This window comes from Nestor notabilis, unplaced genomic scaffold (genome assembly GCF_000696875.1).
Source record: "Nestor notabilis isolate BGI_N333 unplaced genomic scaffold, ASM69687v1 scaffold25116, whole genome shotgun sequence".
NCBI lineage: Eukaryota > Metazoa > Chordata > Aves > Psittaciformes > Psittacidae > Nestor > Nestor notabilis.
In genome coordinates, this window is record NW_009931819.1 from 21,413 (window position 1) to 41,509 (window position 20,097).

At 39.1% G+C, this 20,097-nt stretch overlaps 2 protein-coding genes across 2 annotated transcripts in view; one reads left to right on the forward strand and one right to left on the reverse strand.

Annotated features, from left to right (window-relative positions):
- The first annotated feature begins 961 nt into the window (after positions 1–961).
- On the forward strand, positions 962–12,442 carry HDC (histidine decarboxylase). The gene is made up of 13 exons (XM_010016087.1): positions 962–1,039; positions 2,192–2,302; positions 3,151–3,315; positions 4,356–4,469; positions 5,771–5,893; positions 6,716–6,850; positions 7,791–7,934; positions 8,176–8,242; positions 9,053–9,215; positions 9,323–9,413; positions 10,563–10,661; positions 11,339–11,440; positions 11,647–12,442. Exons 1-13 carry the CDS (start codon positions 962–964, stop codon positions 12,403–12,405), a joined length of 2,151 nt encoding a protein of 716 aa, XP_010014389.1. The 3' UTR covers positions 12,406–12,442.
- Positions 12,443–14,163: 1,721 nt separating this feature from the next.
- SLC27A2 (solute carrier family 27 (fatty acid transporter), member 2) overlaps positions 14,164–20,097 on the reverse strand; it is a 10,761-nt gene continuing 4,827 nt past the window's right edge. Inside the window, 5 exon segments of the mRNA XM_010016088.1 lie at positions 14,164–14,340; positions 15,446–15,576; positions 17,947–18,044; positions 18,639–18,671; positions 18,673–18,832. Of these exon segments, the coding sequence (XP_010014390.1) occupies positions 14,164–14,340; positions 15,446–15,576; positions 17,947–18,044; positions 18,639–18,671; positions 18,673–18,832 (599 nt within the window).

A 20,097-nucleotide genomic window follows, 5' to 3' on the forward strand; every position in this document is an offset into this window, starting at 1 on the left:
AGTTAGTCAACTTAAAAGCTGGTTAGGCATTGCTCCAATTGAATTATTCTGTGATCAAAATAATGTTTGTGTCCTCACATCCCACAGACTTAACTGCAGTTTAATCTCTGTGAACTCTTCATAACGATAAGAATTCAGCGTCGGTCTGGGCAGTGATAGTGGTAACGTTCACCTCCAAATGCAGCTTTCCCACGGGTTTGATGGCACTGACCTTTGTATCAAACAATGAAAAGAACCTTTCCTATTCATTCTGCTTCCTGTGAGCAAATATTCTATTCCTCATTGTCTGTAACAAAATCCTTCCAAGTGCAGGGTAGCTATAACAGAAACTTATCACCAGCAATATTTACCCTACCTCTAATTCATTATCACCTATTTTATTCTAGTTCCGAACAGGAGCTGCTGTTTGTTCTCTTCTGTGCAGAATGAGAAACCAGCCTGATGAAACTATCACCTTTGAGCAAAGGCATAGGGTTTATGTCACATGGAGTATTTACTGTGTAGTTTAGCTCTGAAAACATTGTTTAAAGTATTGCTCCTTATTTGCTGTTCCAAATTGAAGTCGTAAATGTAATTAGCTACCAGCTTTCCTTGAGCAGACATCTGCATATTAAAGTAATGCATTAGTTACTTGTAATGAGGTACAATCACAGTTTTTGAGAACTCTGTGCTCTTTTGGAGTTGGTCCTGTGCTTGATGCCAGTCCCTTCTCACCTTCTTTGTTACCCTTTCAGGGAGCATTTACAGCAAAGCCAAGAGAGGCTCAAAAATTGATATTTAGCGTGGGGGCAGCTTGTTATTTCTTCCCTAATGTTTCAGAGAACTGTGAGATAAAGCAGATGAATACACATACAGTGTTCTTTTCCTGCACTACTTGCACTTCCTCTTTCGATGGGTTTTTATCACTTTTCTTTTTAATTTCAGTGTATTAATCTGATGTGCGTGTATCAGCATCTTCGTCATGTCTGTGAAACCGTTCTTACACAGATATCTAATCGCAGCAGAATCTAGGAAAGGTTTTCATACTGTTCTGTGTGAAGTACGCTGTGGAGAAAGATGTAACAGCTTCCTAGAATAATGAAAGCATTTGGGCTGCACTATAGTACACGAGGCAGAGAACCAAAGCTGCTCTCACTGCCAGTTCTCTTCCATATGATGAGAACAGAGAAACTGATGTCACATAGCAGACAAAGGGGTCTGCCAAGGCAGCTATCCTGTCTCAAACAGGGCCAGCCTTAAGCAGGAGCACAGGGTATAACAAAAATAGGACGAGCACGTATTGTACTACAAAATAGTTTCTGGTGCTTAATCCACAAGTCCTGCCTCTCTTTTCCCAGGGCTGCCTGGTATCAGTGTAGACCAAGTGAGCTCCTTCTGATGAAGATTAAGTGCTCAACACTGAGTCAAACCAGTGTTAAAGGTAGTGCTGCCAAAGAGATCAGGATATATTTGTGTCCTGAAACGAAAACAAGGGGGAATGTACATAGCTGTTCTTCCAAACTGAGAACAGTCCAGTTGGAGGACTTGGAAGAATTCTGGAGATACAAGGCCAAATCCCAGTACATATATGTGAGAAAAGCAGCACAGTGGTGGAGGGGAAGGAGGCATTTTCCCAGTTCAGCAGTCTAGGGTGACTCCGGTGAAGGAACATCACCCTGCAGCGTACCCTGGTCTGATCTGGAAGGGCAAGAAATCCACAGGGAGGATCACTGCTGCTTTGTATTGCAGTTCTGGAACTGGAAATAATTGTAATGCGTTTTCTTCTGACAGTGAGAAACTTGACAGCATAGGTGTCAAATGTGTTAGGTGCTGGTGCCTTGTTTTATAACTACTGTTAGCACAGGACTTCAGTGTCCTAGAGTAACATGGACATTTTAATTTGTTTTTGAAAGCTCTTGAGCTTTTTCTCTCCCAGAAGTCTGATGTTAATGTGCATTATATTCATGACTTAGTTTACTGTGAGACTTCTGAAAGATTGTTTGAAAAAGGGAAAGGGTTAGCTCAGAGGCAGTTCCTCTTAGAAATACGCTATCATGCACATCAAAAGAGCACAGATGAGAACATACGAGAGACTGTAAAAGCCCTCAGTTGGGAGGAGTTAGATAAACACTTACCAATAATCTGCCTACGTTAAACCTTTTCCAGAATGCATGAGTCTGAGAGATAAAGGGAGCTATAAAGGGTGAAGCAGCTAGCAGGGCACCAGACCAGCTGCCCGCAGCGCCTCAAAGGTCGTGGCCCAGGTTTGAAGAGGTGCTTTTGGAAGGAATCGGTATGGACCCTGAAGAGTACAGACGGAGAGGTGAGTGATCCTCTGCTCTTGGCAATAGCATTTGCTTACAGAGATCAACTGTTGTAGGGTAGGGAGTGGTACCCAAAATTTGTATGAGCTATATATTCTTCAGTTGCACACATGTCCTTGAGATTTAGATCTGCTGAGGCTGAGACAAAAATGTGTCCTGTGGTTGAGTAAACTATGTCCCAGGGTTGAGTTTAAATTAATGGATTTAGAGTCAGTGGATGGCCTTGCATTTAAAATACTGTGGGACAGCTACAAAGCTGTGATTCTGAATAAACATGTGCTAAGGTGTTACTCACAGTAGCTCTTCCTGGCTGGCACCATGGAACCTCAGTGATACTGGCACAGTTCTGGAGATGGGGAGCAAATGTTGGTCCTAGGGTGTGAGGAGATTGCCTAAAATGTGGAGAAAAGGCGTGGAGTTGTGCAGCTCTTTTCAGGGGATGCGAAAGTGGGTATGTTGTAATGACAGGGAAGTATGGGGCATTACAAAACCTTAATTTCCGTGAAATGCATTTTCAGTTAGTTTGTAGGCAAGAAAATCTTTCTATCCTTTCATTAATCAAACAGACCATACTTGTACCCTGTTGTATTTTAAAGGTACTTTTGAACTATTCAATGAGGGCAGTGAAATAACCCTGTGAATCTGTTCTGTTCCCATGAAGCCTTTTCTAGAAGCTGTGTCCCTATGTTATGAGGTGGGACAAGCAGGGTATAGGAGGAAGGTTAATTGCTGTGGCTTATCGTGGGAGCAGGATTCCAAGCCATGTCCAGTGCTAAGATTGCATGAAGTGCTAGTACTACTAGTTTTCCCACAATTGAAACTCAAAACACTGGTTTGCCTCTTCCAGGGAAAGAATTACATTTGCCAGTACCTGAGCAATGTGAGAGAGAGACGGGTGACTCCTGATGTGCAGCCAGGTTACATGAGAGCCCAGTTGCCGGATTCTGCCCCAATGGACCCAGACAGCTGGGACAACATCTTTGGAGATATAGAGAAGATTATTATGCCCGGGGTAAGACATGAAGTATAATCATGACAGGAAAAAGCTATTAGTACTTGAGGTGGACACCAAATCCCAGGAATGCACAGGTTCTGCACAACACTTAGCTAAATAAGTAAAGCCCCCAAAACGTAGAATGTCTTGTAGATAAGTCCACAGAGGGATTCTGGCTATTACTGTTGTGTTCCTAACTACAATTTTAGGGCATAGGCTGAGTATATTTTTGAAGCATTTTATACATTAAGAATAACTTATTCTTGCTTAGAGGGAAACGATGATTTTCTGACACTGGTCAATTTAGCTTCACAAGGCGTGAACTGCATCGTCTTGATTTCAGACATGTGGAAGCGCAGGCACAGCAAGGTGAAACATCTCTTGCCCAAGGTCATTACATATAAGACATGTCTCCTGCTCTCTGAATGTAAAAGTCTCCTTCCTTTTGTACATAAATACTGCAGATTCTGCTAAGGGAGTTCATATATCTAATTAAATGTCTCATGTAAGAAGCTGTTTAAAAGTATGTTTTAAAATTTTCTTTATAGGTGTTTGCAGAAACGTGGTCTGATGTAGGAGAGGTATTCACATTAAATGTGCTTATGCTGGTGTCCCCCATGCAGGCTTCTTCAGGTGTATAGAGGGGGCTATACGATTGTAAATTGCTGTGTGTAGCTAAAGGCAAGCTGTTGTTTGACAAAATGAGCAAGAGCAACTTCGTTGAAAGGATTTCCCTTAAAGATAAATGTATTGATAAATATTTCAGCTGTTGTACCATGTTCAAAAGGCCATTCTTTCCTGTTCAGAATCTTTATCTGCCTGTTCAATTCAGATAAATGCTTTTGCTATAATTTGGAATTTATCTAATAATGGCAGTGTTATCATTTGCTAATGCTGCACTCCAGTCAATATTATCTCTGTAGCTTTCTGCTAGCAGATGTATAATTGCACGTAATATGTTGCTGTGATCCTTTTCCATCACTTTGAACAGATGCTAATCGCTACATCTCTTGCAGAATTTTGTGACATTTTCCTACTTCTAAATAATTTTGTTCTAGGTAGTCCATTGGCAAAGTCCACACATGCATGCCTACTTTCCAGCTCTTACTTCCTGGCCTTCGCTCCTTGGAGATATGTTGGCTGATGCAATTAACTGCTTGGGATTCACATGGGTAATTTTGTTGTTGTTGTTATTTTAAATATTCATCTTCTGTGTGTATTATGCAGGAGTAGGTCATAGTCATTCTTTCTTGTTCTGTGAGTCAGTATAATTATTTACTTCAACCGACTGTACGTTGTTTGTGTAAATGAAAAATGGCACTTGAAAAAAACAAATACAATATATAAGAGCAAATGTCACCTGGTAGTAAGAGGTGAATGAAGAAAATATATCACTAGAAATGTCTGGTTTCTAATTCTTTGCATATCCCCCTGTGAGCAGTGTTCCTTGCCATCTAGTCTTGGTGCTGAGACTGTTACATAAGCACTGCAGGCAATGGAGCAGCCACCATCCATGAATGCAAGTTAGGTTGGGCTCCATTCCAGCTCTCCTGTGCCTTTGAGAGAACACATTTCCTATTTTTTCTCTTCTGAAAATAGTTGTTTGGTGGCCTATTCCAGAATATGTGAGCACTTTGTATCCTCCTGCGGCAGCCACACAGCACTACTTGCTTATGACTCTACATACCTCAGTAGCATTCTGAAACTATGGTGAAGTTGTCCAGATTTTTAGATGTATGTTTCCGTGTAAGAAAGCAGTAGAAACTCATAAACCTCTAATAAATTGACGGTTATATTCTCCATGTAGTTTTGATAGATTTCTGTTAAGTTTGCAATGTAAATCCATTCCTTCATAAGTGGAAAGCTGGACACTGCAGAACAGCTTTCACCTTTCTTTTGCTGCTCTTCGAAAAGCCTCACTAAAACATCAGTGCTCTTTCTTTTAGAGAGCAAGGGCACGTGCTTGTGTGGTGCACTGCAGTTCCAGGGTTTTATCTCAGGTGGCTCATTGTGATTCTAATTTTTTTTAATGACTCTAAAATAAGTGATAATTTAGAAGCTCGGCACTGAGGTGGTGCAGGTAATCTGAAGACAGCCTTTTAAGGATGTTGGTGAGATTCTCTGGTATTCCAAGAGAGCAACTGGTAATGAGCAAGGTACCTGGAGCTCACCCTCGACTGCAGCCTTAACATAGAGGTCTGTATTACAGAACTCACCAAACAACATAACTTTTATTACAATAACGTTGTGTTCTGCTAGGCATGGGCCATAATATTACACAGTCAGCTGCTTATATATCCAGTGTTACAAAGCTCATCATCTGCCTTTTTTGCATCTAGGTGAGATTTCTCCCAAGGCAATTAAAACGTGTTAAGAGAGTAAAGCACATTTTAATTACTAGCTAAGGGCTATACTCCTGCTGTGATTGCAGGGGGAATTACAGCCTGATTCTCTTTTTATTTGATTTTTCTAGGCCTCCAGTCCAGCCTGTACGGAACTGGAAATGAATGTGATGGATTGGTTGGCTAAAATGCTGGGCCTTCCGGATAAATTCCTGCACCACCATCCTGACAGTGTGGGTGGAGGAGTGTTACAGGTAGGGGAGATCAGAGGTGGCCTCATAATGTTTTTGTTTTCACCCAAGTGAATTTCCCTCTGGGTGATAGTTTTCCTGGAGGCAAAACCAAGATTTGCTCTATGGGTCTGATTAGAGAAAAATACCAATTTGACATTGCTTTCCCAAATTTTAGTATTAGAGAAGATGATCAAAGGGGAGTTGCTCTTGCTTTTAGTCCTACTTGTGTTACAGATGAAGAGCAGGTGCTCTTGTGGCTTTACTAAGGTTAGAAGAGGGTTAGATTTGTTTCCTTCAGGCTGTTTCACATCACCAAATTAATCACTGAAGTGATCCTTCCATGATTAGAGAAGGAATCTTTGTCACTGTCCTTCCACCAGCAGTCCTTAGCCACACAAGAAATTATTTTTCTCATGTCTATTTTGTGTGTCTGAGAATTGCAAGATCAAGGCCTGAACATTCGTCTCCCTTCATAAGGCCCGAGCAAGTGTCCCCTGGAATCAGTGTTGAGGCTCTGTGTTATAAGGAGCTTTGCTCAGGTTTGTAATTTTTACGGAAGATACTACATTTAAGCTGTAGAAAAGCAAAAGGAAAATGTGATTTATTTACTCCCCCCAACTCAGTCCTGCATGATAAAAATGTACAGTAGTTAAAAGGCTTTGTTTTGTGTCGCTGGCCCAGAGAGCTGCTCATCACTAGTGACTTTCCATCACATCCCAGAAAAGTGGTAGTAGAAATAGAGGAGGGTGTGGGCAGCTGAGCGCTTCAGTGGCTTCAGTAAATCCCTGATAAAATAGCAATAAAGTGGCAATATGTTGCAATAAATGAGCAATGTCTTTGCAGAGCACTGTGAGTGAATCAACCTTGGTTGCACTGCTTGCAGCAAGGAAAAACAGAATTCTGGAGATGAAGCTTTCTGAGCCAGACACTGATGAGTCCTCACTCAATTCTCGCCTCATCGCTTATGCGTCTGATCAAGTAGGTTCTTGTGGTTACAAAGAAAACAAATTTGCTTCTGCTGCCTCACCCAGCTCATACAATGTGAACTTGCATTTCTGTTCCAAGGGAAGAACAAACAGGAATGCAGTACAAGCCTGAATTAGTTCCTCTAATGTTGTTTTCTGCAGATGAGGAAATGAAATCTGTGAGATGAGGTTTTATAGGGTCCCAGCAGTCCTCAAGACACTGTCTCACGTGACTCAGTTTTGCATCTCCTTTCTGTTTTTCACCAAGCCTTACTCCAGTTATGACGTGCTGATCTCATGCTGCTTCAGCTCTTTTTGCTTCACATCCTCCTTCCACTCAGGGCATTAGTTACCTCAGTGCTGCTCCTGGTTGCAGCCTCCACTCTAAGCCTCTGTGCTTGTTCTTGGAGGAGGTATCTACATATTACTGTGCCTCTGCCTCCAAACCTGTTCTGTCCTTGGACTCTTGAACAGTCTATTCTCCTGCAAAAACTGCAAGAGAGATGCTCATGCTGGTTCTTCATTGGTGTAACTAAAAGAGCTTTTTCTTGTGAGGGAGTACTGCCAGAAGTAGGCATGCTTCAGGGTGTTTTAATCTTCTTATGTCAGGGAGAAAGGAATAAACAGGTTGATCCATTTTTAGAGGCTCTTTTAAGATCTGAGTTTTGATAAGTGGCCCTCCAAAAGCAAGATGAGGATGCCTGTGATTACATTTTAGAGATAAGTACCCAAATAAATGGAGAATATGCATTCCTTGGAATTACAGTGTATTATTTCTTTTAGTTACTTGCAAGGAAGAAACTTTTAGACTTGTATTAACATGGATTATTATTATAATATCATTATAAGGACCTTATCTCTGCTTTTCTTGCAACCACTGTCTTTTATAAGTCCATAATTTATCACAACTATTCAGCTTTACAGCTTGCTTTCTTACCTTTACTTTTTTTAAGGCACATTCTTCTGTAGAAAAGGCTGGCTTGATTTCTCTTGTGAAGATGAAATTTCTGCCTGTGGATGAGAACTTTTCCCTCAGAGGTGAAACTTTGAAGAAAGCCATTGCAGAAGACAGAAAGAAAGGCCTGGTGCCAGTCTTTGTATGTCAACTTTCTAGTTGGGGGTGTTGCATTCTTAATGTCAACATAAAATTACATCTGAAACATTTCTTACTGTGTTAAAATACATTAGCTGAAGGTGAAAATGTATACAAGATTTTCTACTTTATTGAACAAAAAAAATCAACACAATTTCAGCTGTGACAGATTCTCCACATTTAAAGTGCTGCATCCATTTATTAAAAAAATCCCTAACATTAAAACCATGTTTGTTTTCTTCTAGGTTTGTGCAACTTTGGGTACAACTGGTGTCTGTGCTTTTGACAATCTCTCAGAACTGGGTCCAATTTGTGAGTGGCTTTTTATTCCTGATTTTAAACTATGATAGCACAGAAGAGTATGAGAATTTTCCATGCGAAAGCCGATGGCATGAAAAATCATCAGCTGAGTTTTTCCATTATGTCTCAAAGATTGGTGGAGTCAGTGCAAGACTTTGCAGTGATTTCTGGAAGATTTAAATTAAGATGTAAAAATACTTTCTGTTCAAGATGGATGAAATTTTCCGACTAATACATCTTTAATGTGGTTATTCATGGAATACAGACTGTACAGTACAGAGTGCAGAACTGCTGTAGGATGGATACATAAATATTTAATGTAGCAAAGGAGTTTTGAAGGTAGCGTTTAGTCGGGTGTCCTTTGTAGCCACCAGTTCAGCTGGTAACTTGATGTGGTTGCAGATTCTGTTCCAGCATAAATTCCAACAAGACCCTGTGGTATTTTTCTCCTATGGGTCAGAGCATGGCTTCTATCTCTGGGAACTTTTTGCTTGCCACTGTGTCTTTATTCTGGCTTTGTGGAACTGAGTTGTACTTGGAATTTTCACTTAGTAAAAAGGCAGGTGAGAGAAATCAAGCATTAAAAAGCCTCACACATATGGAATGGTGAATTTTGTTACAGAGTCCATCTGATTTCAGCATTATCCTGTATTTTGCAGTTCTGGATGCACAGCTTTAGGGTAAAACCAGGTTGTTATTTGTGTTGCTCTTTGTCAGCCCATCCACCCCCTGCAAAAACATACACCTAGTTTTCAGAGAGGAGAGATTAAGCACGCATTTTGATTCCTTACGTCCCTGACATAACAATTCCAATTCCATTAGGTGATGCTGAGGGACTCTGGCTTCATATTGATGCTGCATATGCAGGAACAGCGTTTGTATGTCCTGAATTCCGATTGTTCTTGAATGGAATCGAATATGCAGATTCCTTTACTTTCAACCCTTCTAAATGGATGATGGTTCATTTTGACTGCACTGGATTTTGGTGAGTAAAGGCAAAACACAAATACCACCAAAAGGATAGCATGCAAATTGCAAAGTCTTTCTCTGCACAATCTTTTTGCTAAATACAGTTCATTCTACAATTGGTAGGGTTAAGGATAAATACAAGTTACATCAAACCTTCAGTGTTAACCCTGTCTACCTCAGACATCCGAACTCAGGAGCTGCTGTTGATTTCATGGTAAGTTATTTGAGTTGATATTTTAAATTGCATATAAAATGTTCAAACAGACTGCTCTGGAGCATGCTTATCTTATAGCTGGCATCATTACATAAAAGCATAAACCAAATTATACTGAGATCCTAATGCAGATTAAATAATGAAAGTGAGCCCTGGCTATGAAAATTAATTATATAGCTGCTTTCAGATCTAGAGATTGAAGTACTTAAGATTTTTACACAGATTGGAATCTAGCCTTGCCTTTTTGCATAGAAGGCAAGCTGCATTGTGTTGCTGAAGTAATTCCTACTGATGGCATTTTAGCTGATTTTCTTTATCTCTGATATGTGAGAAGAGAGAAAAAGGAGTGAGCAAACGCCATGCTCTGAAACTGCAGTAGAATGAATTACATTTTTCTTCAGATTAAGGTATTCATAGGAGAGCTAAGAGGCATTTCACTTTAGATTTATCTTACAGGAGAATTCAGTAAGTAAATCAAAGGAATATTCACTGCCAATTGTTTCTGCTATGATCTCACCCTAGTCCTGAAAAGATAATTGTTGTCTTGAAATCAATAGTGCTTTTCACTGGGGAGTATGAGTGTACAGAGGGGCGGAAAAAATACATCAGTGAGTCCCTCTTGTGGTTAAATAGGGCCCTGCAGGTAGTTGTGTAGCTCCCTAGGAGTGTTCCTTTACATGTTCTGTCAGTCTTATCCATCCAGTAGCCGTTACTTCCTCTGGAAGAGTCTGCCCCTTTATCAGCTCTCACTGTTTATAGTTGATTTGCGAAAACGTTCAGGGTAGAACTTAAATATTCAGATTACAGGAACTGAAGTGGGCACTCAGCCCTGCGGTGTAAACACACAACTTGATAATGCTCTTTAAATGCAAAAAGGTGGTGGCGTTAGCTAGCAATTAACTGAAAACCTGAAGCATGTCTAGGCCTCAGATTAAGGGGAGTAGCCAAAATCTTATTTTGGTGAATAATTGAAAAACCTGTAGCTGTTTCTTTGATGGCCGTTTCCTGGGCTTGGCAGATTTTCAGTAATATGAAATTACTTGTGTCAAGAGATTTCTGACCCGAGTCTGAATGAACAACTATAGCAGTGTAAGGGGATGCTCCTTTCTGTTGGTTTTGTGGTCATTGATACCTGTTGTGTTTTCACAGCACTGGCAAATTCCACTGAGTCGTCGATTTCGTTCTTTGAAGCTGTGGTTTGTGATTCGTTCATTTGGGGTGAAAAAACTTCAAGATCATGTCCGACGTGTATGTGAATTTGCAATGGAAGCATAAATGTATTACACTTATTTACTGGTAGCTGAATTTAATAAATTCAGTGATGCAAAGATGAGTTACAGAAATTGTCTCGCACACAAAGCTTGCACGTGAACACTAAACGTGTGCCGATTGTATTCTTAAGTAATCTTTAAAGATTGACCCTGTAGACAAAACATTTCCTGTACCCTTCTTGAAAGCAATAGGCAATGAAAAGTGATTCGATAAGTCAGTGCCTTCTGCACATTATTGAGTACTGATCTGTAGAAGCTTTCTGTGAGGCAAAGTGGCAGCTGTTTGGGAGGCAGGCTGAGATGAATGGCTGAACCCATTGCTATGAAAATTTACAGGCTTAAGTCCTCGATGGAGTGTAAATACAAGGGGTTGTATTGTGGATCAGCGGTTGCCACGAAAGGACTCTCATCTGAGAACACATTCTCTTTTCAAACCTTCTAGAAAATTCCTACGTGTAGTTCAGTTACTTTTGTTCATTGTCAAGGGTTTGGGCAAATAGACTTTCAAATATTATTGTCATTCTTCTGTTTGCTACCACTTATGCACTGGAATGATATGTTCCAATAAGGAAAGGAATTCTTTTGAACTACTTAGTGTCTTACAGAGTGTTTGTGACAAACCAATACATAACTACTTTTTTCCCTTAAATATAGGGTACTGAAACAGCCAAATTCTTTGAATCCTTGGTTAAAAGTGATCCACTCTTTGAAATTCCTGCCAAAAGACATCTTGGACTGGTTGTATTTCGACTAAAGGTAAAGATAGGGCCTTTTGCATGTCTCTCAAATTAATTGACCACAGCTGATCTCTCCCCAGACATTAAGAACTATGAATAAACTTTCATGTAAGAATCTGTAATGCAGGAATTCTTATGAAGATGTTTGGATGTCACTGGAAATTCTAACTATAGTTTTATTTTTTGTTTTTTTCTCTTTTTTCTTCTTATTCATATTTTAAACAGGGTCCCAACTGGCTGACAGAAAAACTCCTGAAAGAACTAAGCAGTTCTGGCAGGGTCTTCCTTATTCCAGCAACCATTCATGACAAGTTCATCATTCGCTTTACTGTAACATCTCAGTTCACAACCAGGGAAGATATTCTGCAAGACTGGAACATCATTCAAAACACTGCAGCCCGGATCGTTAGCCAGAATTGTGGGTTGCACTGCATCACTTCTGGTGATGGGGCAGGAAGCCCTAATAAGATAGTTGAGCCTAGTTCAGATGCCATTAGTAATGCTTCTCAGCTTTACTTAGATGGAGGAAAATACAAAACACCTTCCAGAAAAATAGTAGTTCAGCCTAAGAAGCCAGCAGCGAGTCCCAGTGCGTGTGTGATTAGTCAACAAGTGAAAGGTCAGAGGGATCCTCTAGATGACTGTTTTCCAGAAGATGTCCAAGATGATACCAAACATAAGTTAACCTCTTTTCTATTTAGTTATTTATCTGTTCAAGGCAAGAAAAAGACAGCACGTTCCCTTAGCTGCAACAGTGTGCCAGTGACTGGTCTTGAGCAGTGTAACCCCAAAGCAGCAGCCACTGACAAGAAGGAGTCTCTTGCAAATACCAGAATTCTTTCCAGGCTGCCTGAAGAGGTGATGATGTTCAAAAAAAGTGCCTTCAAAAAACTAATTAAGTTCTACAGCGTCCCAAGCTTTCCAGAGTGTAGCATTCAGTGTGGCCTTCAGCTGCCTTGCTGTCCTCTGCAAGCCATTGTTTAACAAGGAAAAGAGATTGGTCCTTAAGATCTCTCCAGGTAGAAAGGGAACCAAAGTCTGCTTATTCATATGCAATACTACCTGTTATTTCGTTCACTATGTAAGCAGTGGCAGTGACCACTGAGAAAATTCCTGTGCTTTTACCGGTGGAAACCTTGTGTATTTATAAATGAAAATGTCAAATAAATCTTGTAGGCATACAACATGAAATTCTCTGGTGTGTAGACTGTGGTAAAGAAAATGCCAATTTCAGCCTTATCAGTCTGGGTATTGGACAGTTTCTAGGTGGCAGGCTAGAACCATTCTGACCAAATATGTTGTAGGGGGTAAACTATTTAGTCCTAAATTTGCACTTGTTTTTAAAAATACCTTGACTTAAACTGCTGAGAGGCTCTGTGTGTGCAGACAATAACAGCATCAGTTCTGAACTGTGCAAAATGAAGGGTGTAACCTCTCAATGAGATTTTGCTGTATTAGGGCAATTTTAAAACTCACTGAATTTAAAAACAGAGCTGCCCTGCCATTCCACCTCTGCTGATCAGTGACAGTGAAAGAGCAGGGGCCTTTGCTAATCACCTGTGGCCTCTTTTAGCATTACCTAAGGTTTGTAAAACACAAGTGCATGAGGAAAGAGAATAGGAATGATATTTCACCCTTTCTCATAACAGAAGAACTAAAGGGCATTACAGAAGAAAGGGTCTCTATGCAGCCAACAGACATTGCTACAACAGGCCAATGATTTACATTAGTTTTCAAGAATAATTAAAAAGTGTGGGGAGAAAAGTCTATTGAGGAAAGCACTGCTAGTGGGCTAGAAAACACTGCTGAGTGCTTGCTGCCTTCATAGTTGTTCCCAGACACCTACAATCACCCCATCTTGAAGGCAGCATACTTGGCCAAATAATTTCAGTTTGACCACTACGACTATACTCAAGTTATATAAACAATGAATCTGGTTAATCAGAACAATTTCCATACCCTTAAACAGCATCACCTAAACTCACAGTGGGATATATTGAGGCACGTGTTACAAGGAGCAGTAAAATTTAGGTTGCTAACCTTTTCTAGTAAGAACAGATCTATTTCATTCCATTCTGTAATTTTATTTGCCTTTTTAAAAATCCTAGGGAAATCTAAGCCTCACTTTTTTATGAAGTGTCTGGCCCAACATCACTCTCTTTGCACACAAAGGAAAATATGTCTTAGCTCTTATAAACTGTTCTCATTCTGTGTGTGTATTATTTGGTGCATGAGAAGTAAGAAAGACGACATCTCTGCTGCAATGGATAAAAGTTAATGTAAGCATCTAATATGGACTTTTTTCAATTAGTTAATTTGAGACAACTGTAAGTTTAATGGTCTTTTATAATGAGTTTTGTGTTCTGATGTAGGGGTGTAATTCTTACTAATGCAGTGGATCACCCTTTAATATGAATATAAATTATTTGTATAGAGATGTGTGACTTTGTACCCACTTTCACGTGCTTAGGTGCACAGTACAATGTTCACAGCATTAACAATAAATATTTCCATACACAGTAGGAAGGTAGTCAAGATTCAAAGTGTGAAGGAGAGGAGAAGCCAGGCAAGACACAAATAGAGCTGGTGAAATTCTGCTTTATTAAAACAATCTCACATTCACACTTTATTTCAGATACTGATAGTTGCTATATTAATAGGATTTCCTGGCAAGGTTACAATAACAGATACTTTAAAAACTGAGTATTATAAAACACAGGTTTGTGGGTTTTTTTTACTTTCTCACAATCTGAAGTCTTGTTTTTTTACTGAGTTATAAATGTCCTGGGTCATTTGTACATACAGGTTTTCTCTGTCATCCAGGAAATACAGGTGATCTTTGATGATGGCTGGATTGAAACTCTCCTCCATTAGTTGTACTTTACAGTACTTAAAGGTTGCTGTAAGTTCAATGGCATTCTAAACCACAAAATTACATCTCTACTTACCAATGTCAGCATACAATGGTGGCAATTAGATTAGATTTCCTAAATTTAGGGAAACATATTTAAAGAAAATCCATACAGCACAGAAGTTGAAGCCTCTCTCATAGAGGTCTAAACTATCTGCATTCATCGGGCAATAACTGGACTGTGGAATATGTGGGCTGGTAATTCCTCTGAACTTAAGAAGTGCTGGGCCACAGAAACATTAATGAAAGGCTTACCTTACTATTTGATTTAAAAGAGGCAGGAAAACACTAGCTTTAAACTTTTAGTCAGACAGAATCAAGGGGTTTATCCAGAAATATTATGTTCTTGGATCAAAAAACAACAGATTTTTTTATCTCAGCAAAGTGAAGAGATAGCAGTTGGAGACTGACCAAGACTCACTGTACTTTACATGGGATGGCAAGACAAACCACTGCTGTGATCGGTCAACTGTTTTGTTTGTAGAACTCAGAAGTTTAAAGGCTGATTAAATAACTAGGCATGCTGGTATCCCTGTGTCATCCACTTGAATCACCCCAGTGAATATGCAACATTTCTCAAAGGAGCAATGTTTATTTTAAATAACTTGAGCAGTACAGTGGGATTGACATTCTTGCAACATTACCCAATTCAAGTTAAACTTCAGTTTAGAATTGGCTATTTATTTGCTGGTAGAAAAAAAATCCAAGGCCTCTCTTGCAAAAGCTCTCTTGCAAGCTTTTGCTTGTGTGTGTATCTTTATTTTGCACAGGGGAGTCTGTAGAGGGAGCTACACTAAAGGGAGAACACACCTATATTGCTGTGCTGAAGAAATACAATAGGAAATCTATTTTCCAAGAGATCTTCCTGATTTCAAATGTTAAAATATGATGGGTATCCTCTAACTGCTAACGCAACTTGGTTTTTTTCAGGCTGAACTGAAACATCTGGGTGTAGTTCTACTTTCATATTGGTAAACGACAAGAGCAAGTGAGTGACAAAAGAAGCCTTTTTGAGAATTGCTAGTATAAGTAGGAAGTCCACAGTCCGCATAGAAAAGAGAGGAAACACAATGCAGATGGACACAAAAAAGCTACTTAGGAACAATGGTTTACCTTAATCCTTATAAAACGAGGTCTTGCATAGTTTGGAAGGTGAGTTTTAACATGTCTGTAAGTACTTTCTGCATTAAATTCAGAGTTTTCCTTTAGTCGAATACATGCCATTCCTGTTTTGCCTTCATAACCTGAAGGAATAATGGCAGCACAAAACTATAGTTCATATACAAATCTGAACTTCAGACTAAGCTCTTCTACTTTGCTTTGATTTTGGCTTTTTTCCCTCCCCTTCCTCCTGTAAGTGACCCATTCCTTCTAAGCCACTTTAGAAAACATTCTAACCTGTTTTCCCTTAGACATCTAAGTGATGTCTATGGCTAGATGCCGAATTTTTTACAGTCTAGCATCAGAACTACAGATGGCAGATATTTTGAAAATTGTCCATCTTTTTAAAGTCTTTGGAAAGACTCTGGAATATCAGCTCTTGTAACTGAGACACAAGGCTGCCTGCTGCAGCATTTCACTGTGTGAGTTAATTCGCTTTACAATACATCATTGTAAACATGCTTGTACTTATACTGACAAGCTCATTCATGCAGAAAGAGGACAAAAAGTACTAAGACCCAGTTTATCATTGTTACCATTTGAATGCTGCAAAAATCCAAGTACTTCAGATTTTTTTACTTGCCTAACTACATGCTGAGAAGGCTGCTTCTCTCCTGCTTTGGTGGCTGAGGGATGGGATGCAACTTAAACCACAAAACTCTTGGTGTTCCCTTTTCTGGGATTACAGGTAATGCAAGAAGAAATAGTTAATATTCTTACACAAAGTTTTACATTACAACTATATGCATGCTTTCACAGAATTGTGTATGGGAGTAAGTGAAAACAGAAAGTAGAATCTAATCCTTACAGAAGAGCACAAACATAAGCTAATTTAACATTTCTTCAGTTTGACTCTTGCTTCTGTTTGCCTTTAACACCCTCTATTGCTGACACCCAGCATTCCAATTTGCTTAATCAAAATCTAGAGTGTTGAACTAATGAGTTCTCAGGTGATGAATACTATCACCCCCAGCTACCTCAGTAAAGTACAAATATTTCTGTGCCATGTAAAACAAAAAAACAACCCCAAACACAGTCCAGCCAGTTCTTATACAAATGTAAGAGGAGAGCCTTTTTATTACCATAAAGTTCTTTCATAATTGGGTATTAACACCTCTTCTATGTGGTGTTACAAAAGTGTTGAGAATAACAGCATGTTTTCCTCATCTCCTAGAGTGTAATCTGAGAAATAATAAAGAACTCTAAACCATCTATGTTGTTACTTTTCTGTTGAAATGTCTCCTACAACACTGTATGTTTACCCCTACCACAAAGCAGCTGAAAATAACAGTGATTTAAAGAGAAAGGCTTTAATTTTAGATCAATAGGTGTAAAACAGACAGGCATGATTAAAAAAAGTTTATTTATTTGAATTAAATTCACTATTCTAATAGAGCATCTTGGTTTATGAACAGTCTTTTTACGCCTCAGAAACACTGGGCATTTCTGTTCTCATGTCTTCCGCTTTTAGTAGAGGAAATAGCAAGTGGATCTTAACCTTAACACAATCACATGGGGAATAAATGGTGGATGTAGGAAGAGTGGTGTCTGTAACACCACTCTTCAATTCCGAAACACTAAATTGTCACTGATATGAGCCATGTTATGTACCATAGTCTGGAAATCTTTCTGGAGAAGTGTGATACCTGTTAATTAATATTGTTAATGAATTAATAATTAAGCTGTTATACCTGTTAACATCTGCTAACTTAGTTAACGGGGGCTCCAAAATTCCTCCTCCTCCTCCTTAGATTACTCTAAGGGCATGCAACATATTATGCACCTAGTCCAAACCATTTGCACAACATGATGCTCAGGATTTCAATCAAATCTAACCTTGTTTGTATGATTTCAGATCCCTACATTACACTGTAAAAATTGGTTCCATTTTAACCATCCATCACAGTCCAGATGCAGTGAGGAGCTATATGGGAGTCCTGTCAATCTGGGTAAGTGAGAAACATGGACAGGAGAGTACCTCCAAAATACAGGAAACAAGAAAGTAAATTTCTCTGTTCCCTCTTTTGGCTTCCAGTATCTCTGGGAATCTGCCTTTAGCAGCAGTGCCTCTCAAATTAAAAAAATAAAAGCTGCCATAAGCACTTAAAGAGTTAATAAAATATTTCACACATTTCTAAGTAGAAAATAGGCAGCAAATGTGTCAGAACTTGCATTCCTTAAGATTGCTAAAGAAAGGTGAAAAAGGGAGAAAGCAATTTCTTACATAACATCTCAAATGTTCTTGCATTCTCCTGTATTTGGCTTTGGCTATGTTTTTGGGGGTTTTTTTAGCTGATTAATATTCCATATATTTAAATGATGTCATGTATCAATTGTAGCTTATGAAAAGTAAGTTGAAGTAAGGCTACTTATACCCTGCAGTTCAGTATATTTGTATTTTGTTAATGTATTTAAAGATTCTTTTGTTGAAATGTCAAGTATTTCACTCATACCTGGAACAGATACTCCATATACAATAACTTCCTGAATGCAGTCAATCAGTCCTAAAACATCTTCAACTTCAGTTGTAGAAACATTTTCACCTTTCCACCTGGAAAATAAGCAGTCAATAGTCATGATTTTTATGCGTATCACATACAGAGACCTCCAGTGTTTTAATGTTGGACTTTACAATGGGCTGAGCACTGATCTTGAGATCAGAAAGCACTTTTGCACTAAAACAAGGAACTTGTTATCAAAAGTAGAGAAAAACATGCCAAAAATTCAACAATGCATTCCAGATTATTCAAATCTCAGAAGAATTTAACACAGTTTGCTCATGCTTAAAATGGCTCTAAGCAAATAAACCCCCAAAATACTACTTATCTTAGATTTCATCGTAGGCTCTATGCTTTCTGAGTTTTAAAAGTATAGTAGTGAATGTGAAACCACAACGGTGGTGTTCTGTGAATGCAACTAGTTTCTGACTGTCCAAAATAGCATTCATTCATCACCCTAAGTTGAACGTTCTGTAGGTAACTGTGAACACAACTGACAAAACACACCAGTGGAGGTGACTTGGAGTCCTCTCTTTTTCTGACTGAAATCAGAGAAATTCCTCTTCATCAGTCAGTAAGAAATACTGGATATGAGAGAGAATGTCAGAAATTTCTCTTATGATAACCACTGAAATAAATAAACTAACTGGAATATGTCTCCAGTTTGATCACAGAAATAAATTATCACTGTTGATCACTAAAAGGTCACCGCTATTTAAATATAAATCCGCTTTTTGAAAGACATCTCTTAGTTGCTGCTTCTCTGTTTGCTGTTTTGCTCCTGCATAGCCACTAAATGGTGCATACTGGGTGATTTTGCAGATCAGTAGTCCAGGTTTACCTATGAAGAGGTAAAGGTTTTTAAACACTTGTTTAAAAAGCCCAGTGTCAATCACGAAAAAATAACTAATTTTCATTACATCAGTGAAGTTCGCAGATGTTACAGAGTTATTTGAGAACTTCGTCATACTCATCATCTCTTAAAGTCAGTTATGGAGGTGCAGATCGAGTTTCACCTTGTCCTCTCAATTCACTAGCCCTCAAAGTGCCAGTAGATAATACAGTTTATCACTTGCTTGTATTAATGCAGCAGAACGGAATATCTGAGGTCTTGTCCGGTAAGTGGAAAATAGTTGCCCAGTTTCTCTAGACAGCTTCATAAAGCTCAGTTTAAAACACCTGAATCGATAGAGGCTGCGTCTACAAAGGAAACTTACACACGGCATCAGGCGTGTCTTTAGAAGGTACAGGCTACTTGCATGTAACTCAGTTGCACAGGGCAGCCTTATCCCTCAAACAAAAGATTTAGCAGGATTTAGGAACCAAATATTGGGGTTCAGCTTGCTTACTTTGAATGCAAAATAGACCAAAAGGTTGCTTAGTATATTCTTTAGCATTTCATGTGCTAGAGCTGGAGTAATTTATGAAGGGAGCAGGAAAACCTGTATGTTTATGTAAATTGAAAAACATCCCTGTGTTATCTAGAACTTTGCGTGGATGTTATACAGTGGAGTGAATTTTATCTCTGTACAAAATAAATTATAGTCCGTCCCCACCAAGCCTGGGGTTTTACATTTTTTCATGGGTTTGTCTCTTACACTGCAGGTATTTTCCATGTCTCCGCAGTTCAGCATTTATATAAAAATGGAATGTGTATGTATGCATCCCTCCTCTTCCCAGCTCAAGAGACTGCATAGGGAGAGTTGGCATAGGAGAGTATGGGGCAGATGCTTTTAACATAGCTGGTATGTGCCTCAGCAACGAGAATTTAACACCATTGGTAACAATGTCCACCCTTATGCACAGAGAAGGTGAGCATTTCTGTCCTTGCTCACAGTAATGAGGGCACATGTAACAGAATGCACAAAACCAAAAGTATCACAACTACCTGGTTTAAACACAGGCTTGCCTGTGGCAATATATAGCCCCTTCCTATGAAAACTGATATTAAAATATATTATAACAAAGGTATTTTCATGTTTGCTTTCTCTGTTGCCAATGACAAAAAGTTTCAGCCACTGCCGGAAAAGAGAACTGCCTTCTACTTTGCAAGTATTTCTTAATGGCATGTTAAGTACGAAGTCTGAGAAGAATTAAATAGCTCCT

Bases quoted from the DNA above. Each gene is read 5' to 3' on its own strand.
- HDC (XM_010016087.1), top strand. From the start codon at position 962: ATGTCTGTGAAACCGTTCTTACACAGATATCTAATCGCAGCAGAATCT. The intron at 5,894-6,715 runs GTAGGGGAGATC...ATGTCTTTGCAG, and splicing joins TGGGTGGAGGAGTGTTACAG to AGCACTGTGAGTGAATCAAC. The intron at 8,243-9,052 runs GTGAGTGGCTTT...CAATTCCATTAG, and splicing joins CTCAGAACTGGGTCCAATTT to GTGATGCTGAGGGACTCTGG.